The following is a 13,815-nucleotide window of genomic DNA, read 5'->3' as shown; positions in this document are numbered from 1 at the left end:
TACGGAGGTGTGGCTTGAAGGCATGCTATGCAGTCCCCGAGTGCCACACGTCTTTTTTTTATTTAAGATTCGTTAACTTTATTTTGTACAGAGAAAAGATATATCTACGAAGATATATTTTGTATCTAAGGTTTGTAAGATACAATGAAATACTGATTAAACGAATTTCGGTTTGACTATTCTTTATTCTCATCAATAAATTACAATTCCACTTATATTTAAAAATGCATAAAATTCAATTCTTTATCTCTATAACCTAACAGAAGAGCTACACAAGCCAAAACGAGTATATATATCCTTACTATTATTATAAACTAGCGGTCCGCCCCGGCTTCGCCCGTGGTACATGTTTACGTTTTCTCTACATAAGAACCATCCTCGTACTTCAAGGAATATAATAAAAAAAGAATTATCGAAATCGGTTCAGCCGTTCTCGAGTTATGCGCTTACCAACACATTTTGCGATTCATTTTTATATATAAGAAGAAGATATGTAAGTTTGTATGTCTATTTGATTTTATTACACGTTGTAACGAATGGATCATGAAATATCTCATTGCTATGGGGATTTTCCTTCACTACGCAGCCGAAGGCATGGGCGGAAAGAAAGTAATACATTGATATTTTACATATTAAAATGACTAGCTGCGCTCCGCGGTTTCACTCGCGTGGATCCACTTCTGTTGGTTTAAGCGTGATGATATATAGCCTATAGCCTTCCTCGATAAACGGGCTATACAACACCGAAATAATTTTTCAAATCGGACCAGTAGTTCCTGAGATTAGCGCGTTCAAACAAACTAACAAACTCTTCAGCTTTATAATATTAAGTACTAGCGGTCCGCCCCGGCTTCGCCCGTGGTACATATTTATGTTTTCTCTACATAAGAACCATCCTGGTACTTCAAGGAATATAATAAAAAAAGAATTATCGAAATCGGTCCACCCGTTCTCGAGTTATGCGCTTACCAACACATTTTGCGATTCATTTTTATATATAAGAAGATAGAGTTTAAACTCTAGATTTAAAGGTTCTTTGCAAGAGCTGTTAATTTTTGAGAAGTCGAAATATGTTAGAAACATAGCTGTTGAAATAAAATCGACGACTCTCCCTCGAAAAACATAGTACATTGACACCTTGCCCTTAAAATCGATCAGTGATACAAATATGAAATATTCCTGCCCCTTGTAAGGTAATACGATAGTTCATAGGTACTACTTACTAATAAGTAAGTAGGTAATAAGTAGGTATTACAAAGAACTGTAATTGTTTGTAAAATTGTAAAGGATTATCTGAAAAACTACTTAGTACTTACCTAAGTTTGTAAATTCTTCGACAGCTATATTATTCTGAATCGACATAGTGTATCTTTTGAAGTGAAACTTCTGTAAGCGCGTTGAGAGTAAAATTTCAAAGTCGCGTCATGGCAATACCGTCACGTCATGGAGTAAAGCGACGATTTTGGTAGTTTTTAATCTTGCCAAAGAAGTTTCACTTCTGACACGTGTGCTCGGCCGACACGCTCTTTTTGTATATTAGATCAACCTGGTGAAGTTAGGTCAAGAAGCGAGTGAATAAATTAATAAACTAAAAAAAAAGATATTTCAAGGATATTTTGTCCAATTTGAAAATCTCTAAAGCCATACATATTATAATATGCATCTCAGAATGATAATGAATCTACCTACCCTGCAGATCTCTATTTAACTTAAACTAATAACTTATATAAACTAACTTAACTACTAACTTAATAACTTCTATATAACTTAACTAATTTTATAATTTATTTCATAGACAATTCGCAAAATGAGAAGAGTTTGTTTGTTCGTTTCGATGAAAGCGCTAATCTCGGGGACTGGGGGTCTGGGTACTACCTACCTACTGATTCGAATCGAAACTTTTTGTGTTTTAAAGTCTAATTGATCTCCACCAGCAGTTACGCCTTAGTAAAGGAAAACCCGAATATTTCCTGTTCCCACAGGATTACTCGGGGTAAACTCGGGTCTCAAACTATATTTTTACCAAATATAGTCGAGACCCGACCATTTAAATCGGTTAAGTGGCGGTAAAGGGGTAAAGAAAAGTTAACAGACAAACAGACAGTTACTTTGACATTTTATAATATTGAAATATGGACTTATCGAAGAAGGTACAAGTAGGTAAAGTGAATAACATCAAACCATACGAGTGATATTGAGCGAAGTAGCAATGAAGAATATTGCAATAATAGAAATTCCTTTTGAGAAAAGTTGTGTGGGTTCGGCTCGTGTAATATGAGATAGGTTATTAACATACAGAAATTTATTTTTGTATACACTATGTCTGTATGTATATAAAATTATATCGTTACTAGCTGCGCTCCGCGGTTTCACCCGCGTGGCTCCGTTTTTGTTGGTCTTATCGAGATGATATATAGCTTATAGCCTTCCTCGATAAATGGGCTATCCAACACCGAAAGAATTTTTCAAATCGGACCAGTAGTTCTTGAGATTAGTGCGTTCAAACAAACAAACATACACAAACTCTTCACCTTTATAATATTGAATGAATGAATGAATGAAAAATTATTTATTGTACATTGTATTGTATTGTATGTGTTTTAAATTGTCCTATATGGTGTACAATAAAGAATTTTTCATTCATTCATTCTGTACATACAGAGGGCGGCCTTATCGCTGAATATTATAGTATAGAAAAGTATTTTTGATATTGGGAATCTTCCTGAAGAGTAGTTCTTTATTTAATATATTTATCAGTGTAAACATAGAGCCCATGAACTGATTTTGATTGATTTTTGATATTTAAACTCTAATCAACCATTTGTAGAAAATATCATGGTAGTAAATAGTAAGTTGCATCTGTTCAGAATTTCGTTTATTTCTAATGTATTAGGTAGTACTATTATTACAGTAGGTATGGACGTAGTATCTACAAACGTAATTTTATCTGATATATCTATTATGATAGCATTTAAAAATATATTATTTCGCCTGCTAGGTTAGATACTAGGTCCCTATTCGATAAAGATAGACTTTCCATTGGTAAGTTAATTTCTAAAATCAGTCTAGCAGTTTTTTTATTTAAATCATAACAAATAATGTAATAAATAGAGTAATCTTTTTTTTAATATTAGTTCCTAGCAATTTATAATTTATCAATTTATTTAATATTGCAATGTTTTCCATTTCCTAAACCCGACTTCGATAGAAAGATGGTAATGTTTTTCGAGTATATGTGTGTTTCTTTATTTCTTCGCCCTACAGCGAAAACTGTTGGACGGATTTTGACTTATGAAGTGTCGTTGTAATCATCAGAATTGTGATAGTGGCATAGGTTACATAAATTAGCAGTCGGGTTTTTTGTTTCCATAATAATATTTCTTGTTAAATGTAGTTTTCTAATGATAAGAAGCTTCAAATAGGTACTATATGTTCTGAAAACAGCTCTCCTTGATACATCCTATCCTATCCTTCCTAGTTCCTACTAATATTATAAATGCGAAAGCTTGTGAGGATGGATGTATGTGTAGACCGTACCTATGTATGTTTGATACTCTTTCACGCAAATACTACTGAACCAATTACAATGAAATTTAGCACAAATGTAGAGGGTAGCTTGGATTAACACATAGGATAGGTTTTATCCCGGTTTTTCTTTTAAAACGCGGGTGAAAAGCTAGTAGGTTCATAATTTCATATCCATTCATCAAATATTTTAGTAAGATAACAAGTTGGTGTCATTTCTTAGAATTTTCACCTATCTAAATTCGTTCAATGATTTATCTAACAGATAGAATAGAATTAATTTATTATCTATTATATCACAAAAAATAATAAATATCTTTTTAAGCCTTTTAATTAATTGGCGCATCAACCTTCAAAAATAAATAAAAAGACATTGAGTTACTATGTACATACTACGTACTAGAGAGGCCATCGCTACTACATTATTTGTAACACTAGTTAGAATCAATCGTCTCCAAATATTTTTTTTGTTACATTGAATGGTTTTAATTGATAAGTTTATTCATATGATGTTTTTAATGAGATATACAATATTTATTTGTTACATTGATTGGTTTAAATTTTTAAGTAATAAGAGGCAGAATATCTACAAAGTGTATGACTCACTCCCCCCCCCCGCGCCGCGCCGCCGCGTACAGATTTTGTTCGTGATGTCCTCTCTATAATAATACCTCAATGTAAAAAGACAATAATGTGATATTTCTAAGAATTGTCTACTTATCTGTGTAGATAATATTAATTCATCGTAATTTTATTAAATGATTCACCTAACAGATAATTAATTGGAAATAATTACTATCTTGTTTATAGGTAAATATTTTTATACATATATGTAGATAATATTGATTATGTAATTTTTTTGATTAGCTTCTCAGGGGGTTATTTTTCAAATACGTTCATGGTTCAAGAATGAACTGAAATATTTTTGGCAAAATAAACATTTTTCTTTCGTAAATGATTGAGGTTGCTAACAATGATATTATGAGAAAAAAAACCTGCCAAGTACGAGTCGAACTCGTGCACCGAGGGTTCCGAACAAACTTGATTTTAGGTAATTTTTACTTGATACTAGCAAACCGGGCGAACTCCGTTTCGCCACAAGAGACACTTTTTCTTTGCCATAAACCTCACGGAGCCCGAGACCTTTCCAACGAATGCAAAACCGTGGAAATCGGTTCGTGCGTTCTGGAGTTATAGCGTCAGGAAGGAAAGTGGGAAAACCCGACTTATTTTTATACAGTAGATTTTGGCTTTTCACAAACTTTCCTTACCTTTGACGTTGCTGCATTCCAAATTCCAAGATTCTGTGTTTACGGGATACTATCCTGTGGGAATTTCTTTTGGGAATGTCGAAATTAAAAAACATCACTAAAATTTTCACAAAATCGGTTCGGTACTTTAAAAGCTAAATAGTTTATTTTTTATCAAACAGAGAATACAAGTTCTTGTGATATAAAACTTATTTTAGCTGCTTATGTTCATCCATGCCATATGGTTATTTAAAACGATTCCATTATATAAAACTTTATCCAGGAAATCGGAAAAGGAAAAAAATTGCTTTTATCTTGTAGATAATAATTTCACATTAAATCCTAATATGTGTTATTTTGAAATAAATATGATATTGTATAAAATTGAATGCATGTAAATATGTTATTACATGCATTCAATTAATGAAGGTATTCATAAAACTGTAGTAACAAGAATAGCACAGGGAATAAATCAAACACAATATTGTATTTTATATGCATATATTCGGATTCAATATTTCAATAGCTATCAATAATTAATACAACTTAACTTAAAAAAAATACACTGACTCTTTATCGAACTTAGTACAATGAATGTACTTAACCCTAACTTATCTATGTCCAAGCATAAAATGTACTATAAGTTACAAATTTATTACTTCATTCTACATTTCCGAAAATTAAATTAAAAACAAATCTATGCAAATGTATTTATAATGTAATAAATAAATGTACTAATTTCGCTAAATGAACACGACATTTGGATTCAAACGTTGATTAAAATTCAAATTATATTTATTAATCGAAATCAATACATTCCAAGGCATAAATACATAACCTAGTAATCTCTCAATAATTAGTATTGTTCGTTTCATTTACTTTACATTTAAATGAAATGCACGATTTCACTGACAGTTCCCAAAGTTGACTTTAAGTTCAAATGAAACACGATTATTTCATTTATTTCGTAAGTAAATTAAACTATTATAAATTAATTTACATCGACTGTACATTAACGAAAGTGAATCACAGCGATTTGCCGACAGTTTAGGAATAACACATAACTTTATACTAAGTCACATATACAATCGTAGCACGCACATTTACAAATTCATTTAAAAATAAAAATTCTTATTCTCTATTTACAATAGTTTTAACGCAAGTGCGATAGTCACTAGACATAGCCTAATTTAAAAGTAAATGATATGACTTGGGAATGTACATTGCAAAACATAATGTTTGGAATTTTATGGCTCGCCAGCCGTAATTAGGCCTCAGTTAAATAATTCGTTGAATTTAAAGCCGCTTTAAATAAAAGTCTTAGAACGATTCGTAAATATTAAATTGGACAAATGCGAAAACCGTGTTTGTGATTTATTGGTGATAATTAAGATAAGTTACTGTGTTTTTAAATTACTGGGATATGATTTTGTACTAAGTTGTGTGGCAAGAAAACACGGTAAGCGCATTTGTCCAAAATGAAAATTTACAAAGTATAGACAGAATCTTCTTTGCAATTAACTATAGACAGTGTATAGCAACGACGCTCGTTTCGTCGCAAGTCAAGGTGCGATATGTATAAATGTACAAGCGATTTCGCCCACTTTCAAAGTGAATGAAACATTTCCGCCAAAGTCGACGGCACGATCGAAGAAATGTGTCGAACATTTGAAAGTAGGAAAGATCGAAACAAAAACGAGTCGAAATCGAACCGAGCGCCGCTGGGACACACTGCCGCCTATATTTACAATAACCTAGAAAAAGACTAGAGATACTACACCATATTAATGCCGTACTTTTCTGGGGCGAAGTAGCTATTACCCGAGTTGGAAAAATTGGTGATTTGGGAGGCTTGTAGCATGCTGAGGTGTGGGGAGTTTTGGGATTGGTTTTCTGGGGACTCGGGGCCAGAGGAAAGGATATTGTGTGAGGGCCACGCGGCAGGTGGGGACGGGTTTCCGAACGATACCTGGTTGTAGAGCTGGTTGCCGTTCGCGAGGTTGTGGCCGTGGCTGCCGTGGGACTGGTTCACTGAGCCGTTGAAGTACTCCATCTGGAAAAGGTGTTTGTTAGTTTGTGTGGCTATTTCTCTTGGTGTATGTTTATTTAGGATAAGGCTGTCTGTTTGTTTTTGGGACAATTGTGTATTAACAACATTGGATGGATAGAGATGTAGGAATACGTTATTTAATAAAGATATCGAAATATTTATACTGTGTTGTTAAAGAACTTATTTAACGCTGTAAGCAATTCTACAAAGAAAGATTAGGGTTAAGCTACAATATGATAAATTATGTTATAACTATCGAAGTATTCCAAAGTGAAATTTTATGAGATTTCTATAAAGATTTACAGCAATTCACGAGAATGTTACTATCAAATAGGAAGTTAATAACAATATCTTACCTGACTAGGATAATACGGCGAATTATACGCGCTCTGCCCGTATCCCTGATGGTGGTGCGAGCTCGAATAACTTCGTATATAATCCGAGCTGCCGGGCCAATGGAAGCTATTGTAGCTGTCCGGGTGATACACATTCCCCGGTCCGTTCAGGCTCTGCGGAGTTATGGGGGGCGAGGGCGTAGTCATTATCGAGGAATTAGATCCTAACGGAGTCAGGTTGCCAGTCAAACGGGAGCTATACTGGTCCTTAACTAGGTTACTGCCGAACGACTTCTCCGAATAATCGACTTTACTCGAATAATCCAGTCTTTTTGGACTCGAATATAACTCCTGTTTCGGAGTCACACCATACGAGTGGACGTTGGATAACGTATCTGAGGGGGAGGAGTCTTTTCCGCTGATTCTTAAGTCGTTCGAATTGTAATGATGGAGTGATAAATTCTTGTTTAAAGGAGACGAGTCGTAGTTGGATGGAGCGCTTTCCTTCTTACAGATTACATTGATTGGTGGGCTGACTGAAGTTGTTGGGGTTATGGGTAGGTTCGGTGATGACGTCGTGATACTCGACGTGTTTTGTGTAGTGGAACTCGAACTAGTTAAGGATTTTGATGTGGATATCTTTGAGGAGGAATTGCTGTTTTTTATCGTATTTGTGGACGACATTGTTTTGGAACCGGAGGAAGATTTGCTGGATATCTGCGTGTTGGTTTGCTGTTGGAGTTGTTGCCGACATTTCGCGCGGCGGTTTTTGAACCAGACCTGTAAATAAAATATTATTTTACTACAAACATACAGAGGTTTTTATTTTCTATATATTAAGGAAGTTATTTTTATAATTTATGTATATACCGAAAAATACAGACTGTTTATATTTATTTAACTACAACACATTATTGTTGTCTTTCTAAATCTATAATTTATCAATGACATAACACCAGATTTATAATGGTATTACCACTAAACAATTTAAACACAGTCTAACTTTAAACCAGGGATCTGTCACTTTAATAGTAATTGTCTAGGTATGTGAAATACGACAACCCGCACTAAAATTATATAACCCTGTCTAAAGATTTTTGTGGTAAGACAGTGAATTTCTTGATATTTTGTTCAGAAGCAAGTTTTTATTTAAAGAGACATTTTTGTAACTAATTTATTAACTTCATATTATTCAATAAGAAATAAGAATAATAAACATGTAGATTCATCTAACAATCCTAATATAAATTGGTTAGTGGTAGGCGATATAATTCACAAATAAGCCGCAAAATAAACAGGGGTATTGTATACACACTGCAATTACTCCCTATTACGTGTGAGCCATCTGTTCGTTACATTTTATTAGAAAATGCGTATAAATTTTAAGAATGAAATAATATGGAATAAAATTTATTTGAGTATACATATTGGGATTTTTTTGTGGAGAAGTAATTAAAATTGTTTACATATTAAAATCGTCTTTTTGGTATCGTTAAAGATATTTGCAAATAATGAAAATAATTCTTTGTTATGTTAGCAAATATTTTATTGTCTTATAGAATTACATTGAGATGAAAATGTCGCTTTTCTATGATTTTTATTTACAATGCGTACATTACAATCCTTGTTGCTATGATTATATTCATCTTTTGAGTATTATTTTTATTATTTTGTACCTATTTATCTTTTGAGCAATTCACTATCGCCTTAATATATCAAACATTTCGAATATTAATTATCTACAGTAAAACTAATGATTGATGAAAGTGATTGATATCTTGCAGACTGATATCATTTTATTTTCGAACATAGATACAATATCACAGATTAGAGAATAGTTACTTCGTAACAGATACATCACTCCCATACAAAAGCTAAAATACCTAGGCTATATTTACCTACAAAATGCGCCGCAACTCGGCTGCAGTAAGAAATGTACTCTACGAACACGCACCGAGAAGCGAGTTTCCCGCGCACGCCGCGTGATTGCGTCATCAAACGAAAACTTTAGGGTTGTACCGAGCGCGTAAATTAAACACAGAGTTGCTGAAACACTTAATTTTTTATTGTTAATTATATTTGTTACATTATACAATAAAAAAATGAAATCTTATTGATAGTAGTTGTTTCCTTCGGTTTCACCCGCGTGGACCCGCTATATGTGTCTCCTGGATAAAAAGTAGCCTGGTAGGTTTGTTCCTGTTTAGGCAATTGAAAAAAGACAATTCCTTGTTATTCACTCTTGAACTCCGACACCCGTCCACATCGCAATAACCGGGCATCTTGGTAGCGAGCGCGGGAAACGTGACGCGGGTGCGCAGTCTCGCGTGTGCCAACCAACTGCCGCTTGGGTCGGTACCGACCTACTGTGCGGTAGGCACTTATAGCGCGACCTTGAGCGAGTGACGGAGGCCTGACAATATAGACTGACACTTGTTTTAGTTCAGCAGTTTATTGCATTATCACTACATAGTATAAAACAAAGTCGCTTTCTCTGCCCCTATGTCCCTATGTATGCTTAAATCTTTAAAACTACGCAACGGATTTTGATGCGGTTTTTTTAATGGATAGAGTGATTCAAGAGGAAGGTTTTAGTATATAATTTATTATGTTTTAGACAAAGCGGGGGAAGCCGCGGGCGGAAAGCTAGTCATGGTTATAAAATAAGTATTTTTAGGCCTCTTATACGGTTAATTCGTACGTATGGCACGTCTACAAGCTTCCATAGTGATCCATACAACACATGACGACCGTGCCTGTAGGTACAGCAAATTATCCGCAGATTTTCACGGCGAAAAACCGTGTGTGTATAAGCGCCTTAAGATTCCGAACGTCAAAAGGAAAAGACATACTGAAATATTACCCTTATAGGATATCTTTGTTGTCCGTCTGTCTTTCTATCTGTTTTATGTAAGTAGCAGCAAAACAAAGTATGATATTATATCCTTTATTAAATATTTGTAAATAATATGTAAAACAGGCAGCCATTTAAACAAAAAAATCAATCACCATACTCCATAATTTGCAACAATTCTTTCCACATATTGAATTCACATACACCCATACATATTATAATTATCAACAAAATGGCCGCTTGCATCTGTTACTATAACAAAGGCCATTCATTCTTTGCTCTTTTTCATAAAACTTTAACTCATTCATTACTGGGGGGAGTTAATCCGACTACTTCGTATACAGTCACGTGATAACGTGCTGGGCTTGCATTTTGCAACTGTTTCATTTATATGAATAGACCATGGTTAATGGTATAGGAATGATTTTTAAAATCAGCTATGTAAATAGAAAGCGGAGGTTTGTAAAAAATATATTAAAATATGTACCACTTTAATGTGAAAGGAAACAACAATTAAATATATAGATAATAATAGTTTGTCCGTCCGTTGTTTTCATTGGTTGACATCCAAAACATTTCAATCGTATTATTTATTTATTTATTTTTTATTTATTATACAGAACTACTGGTCCAATTTCAAATGCGCGCCATTTTGTATTCGTATCGATTATAGGTTCTAGCGGTACTATGAAGGGTAACATAATACGGATTAGTTTTTGAACTTATTACATTGTAGATTTTGATATTGAAAATACTATTTTAAAAAAATATTTAAGAGTAAGTACATAGAAAAAAATATAATACCTTTGTAATAGATACAAATTTAACAACGTTCGCGTTATAACCATAACTCCTATAAGACATTAAAAATATCAATTAAAAATAATGAATATAAATAAGAATACAAAGGTCACAAGCACGTCCTCATTAACCGTATCTCTTGCAGAGATCGAAATAATCCAATTATACTAACCCTAACTAGATGATATCAAGGAAATTAGTTCAAAGATGGAGTGATAAGGATTGTTAATGTTCATAAGGTTGCCTTCTGATATTCTATGTCGAAGACGGGATAAAAATGTTATCTATACTATAATATTATAATGCTGAAGTGTTTGTTTGTTTGAACGCGTTAATCTCAGGAACTACTAGTCTGACTTGAAAAATTCTTTCGGTGTGGTGTGGTGTAGATACCCCATTTATCGAGGAAGGCTATACGCTATAGGTATATAACATCGTGATGTGACCAACAGGAGTGGGGCAATGCGGGTAAAACCGCAGGGCACAGCTAGTTTTACATAATAGTATGATAAATCATAACAGTACCTGAACGTTGCATTCAACCCTAATACAATTATCAAATAAAAGGCGTTTAAATCAAATAAACAGAGCGCTCCATTACATTACGTCCGCTCTCTTTGAAGTCTCGAAGCGAAATGAACGATCTCATCATGTTTAACGTTCTGTCGAACAATGGAGTGCGGATTCGATTTTCAAATTTCAAATTTGGAACGTAATTCGATTGGTTCGTTAATGCGAGAGTCGTGTTCGTAAATGGAATAAAAGAAAATGTGGGAATTAACTTTGATTTTTAGCTATTTCCATTTAGCACTATGTCTAAAGACTTGAAAACTGAAATTTACTCAAAAGAATGTGCTACAATTGAACAAATACTGTAACAAAGTCACATATTGTGTTTGTATTTTGATTGGTAAGTTGCGTTTTCTTTGGAAGAAAAAATTATAATACGATAATATTTTTTTACGATTTGAAAAAGCAGAGGTCTTTAATTCTATTTTTTATTTGTATCTCGAAATTCCCTCATTCATAATCTAGATTTTTTATGAAATGCTATTTATTCATTATTGCATTAATGTACGCTACATTACCTGCCTACTTTAATATATTTTTTTTATCTGTAAAAGTTTAAAACCCAGTAAACATTTCTAAAAGAAAAATCGACTTTTAGGTCATTGGAGTACGGTCATATTTCTAAAATTTATAAATAAATAACTGATTACATACTAGTAACTACCGTATCTTAAAACATAATTAATTTTGCATCAATAAATCCTAATTTCACATAATCACATTAAAATAATTGAAACATATTTATTTACGGATTATAATAATCAAATTAATTGAAATAAATTTTATATCACTTTCATATTTACAGATTATGTTAATTTTGAATTAATTAAATGGCGTTATTAAATAATTTGATAATATATTTAGATATCTCGAGACATTTATAATATTCATTCAAATAATTATTATTATGGATGCGCATCATTTTAATTACACAACAAGACAAGTAAATTTTGTATGTATGTAGATAGTTAATATTTATGTATCTAAATTTGCATAATATAATCTATTTAAGAAAATTCCAGTTTATTAGTGTAGTTAGTAATTTATTTAACTTAATAATCACAACATAGTATAAAACAAAGCCGCTGTCTGTCCGTCCCTATGTATGCTTAGATCTATAAAACTACGCAACGGTTTTTGATGAAGTTTTTCGTTTCCCTAGAATCATTATATGTATATCTACTAAATATTTTATATAACCCTAAGGTAACTGACTGACTGATTATAGTTGGGCTGTACGTTGATATATATATAATATAAATACAACGTATAGCCCAAACCACTGGAAGGGGATAGGGGATGAAAGTTTGTACGATGGAAACTTATCTTTTCCATACGCAAGCGAAGCTGAGGGCAAATTTACGCTAGGGACAGATAAATTGAAAAGCGACTTTGTTTTATACTACGTAACGATTACTAAAATATATAATTCAATACATAAAAATATATATTTTAGCATACCTGAACCCTCGACTCCGGCAGGTTAATCTTCAAAGCGACCTCCTCCCTCATGAAGATGTCAGGATATCTCGTCTTCCCGAAGAGTGCTTCGAGCACGTCTAGTTGTGCCCGGGTGAATGTTGTACGCTCTCGCCTTTGCTTTCTGGGGTTCACGCCTGTAAAATGGGTTATTTTAGACTTATTGGTATAATTGATTTAAAATATAACTTTTGTTTAAAAGCAAAATACCTACATAGTAAGATTAGCTCGTTTTAACAAATTAACAAATTCTTCAGCTTCATATTAATATAGATTGTTTACCTATCAATTATATTTTTTAAGCAGTAGGTACTAGGTACCTATTACTATAGTTAAAAGAAAACATGGAAATTAAAAATTATAACTAAAACAAGACCCAATCAACAGCAGGTCATAAATAATTTGCTAATAAATAATCTAAAACCTAGCTCCAAAAACTACAGACAGCTTTGACAAGATAATTAATATTTTATTCGCATCAGTTCGCGACGTGTGAAAACATGTAATAAACAGGTTATGTGGGAACTTTATTGTAAGTGATTTAAAACATTATATTACTGTAACGTATCTATTAAATAAAAATTAATCTTTAAAATATTTATATATGTATGTACGCGCATTATAGCTACGGAATGGCTGCACTGAATTGGATTACATTTTTTATGTGAAAATGTTTTTCCGAGCGATTTGTTTTTTTAATTCCCACTACTAAGTACACATAGGTGCCTAACTTGTTTAAAAAAGGGTAAAGGAAAAAGTTTAAAATAAGCTTTATTTAATTAGACCTTCTAGTCTAATGAATATTAATTAAAAGAATTATAAACTTGTAAAGCTAGGTTAAAATATATTTATAACTGAATAATAATAAATGTAAACAAATATATTAAAATATTATCTGGAATGGAACATACTGTTTATTCCGAACTTAATGTTTACGCCTACACAGTTCAT

The 13,815-nt window shown here is 32.8% G+C and overlaps 1 protein-coding gene across 1 annotated transcript; it reads right to left on the bottom strand.

Moving 5' to 3' along the window:
• Positions 1 to 5,277: 5,277 nt before the first annotated feature.
• Positions 5,278 to 13,815, bottom strand: LOC149896782 (uncharacterized). The gene is made up of 4 exons (XM_090117058.1): positions 13,776 to 13,815; positions 12,847 to 13,001; positions 7,182 to 7,940; positions 5,278 to 6,828 (listed from the first exon to the last, which is right to left on the bottom strand). Exons 1-4 carry the CDS (start codon positions 13,813 to 13,815, stop codon positions 6,550 to 6,552), a joined length of 1,233 nt encoding a protein of 410 aa, XP_089973184.1. The 3' UTR covers positions 5,278 to 6,549.

This window comes from Colias eurytheme, chromosome 27 (assembly GCF_061535395.1).
Source record: "Colias eurytheme isolate Ceu_HAF_F1 chromosome 27, ilColEury1 Martin Lab GWU primary, whole genome shotgun sequence".
In the NCBI taxonomy this organism is placed as follows: domain Eukaryota; kingdom Metazoa; phylum Arthropoda; class Insecta; order Lepidoptera; family Pieridae; genus Colias; species Colias eurytheme.
This window is presented reverse-complemented; position numbering and strand designations above follow the sequence as displayed.

Excerpts from the sequence above, each read along its gene's own strand:
- LOC149896782 (XM_090117058.1), bottom strand. The coding sequence starts at position 13,815 with ATGAACTGTGTAGGCGTAAACATTAAGTTCGGAATAAACA. Across the intron at positions 13,002-13,775 it reads CATTAAGTTCGGAATAAACA|GCGTGAACCCCAGAAAGCAA; the intron begins GTATGTTCCATT and ends CCCATTTTACAG. Across the intron at positions 7,941-12,846 it reads TGCCGGAGTCGAGGGTTCAG|GTCTGGTTCAAAAACCGCCG; the intron begins GTATGCTAAAAT and ends TTTTATTTACAG.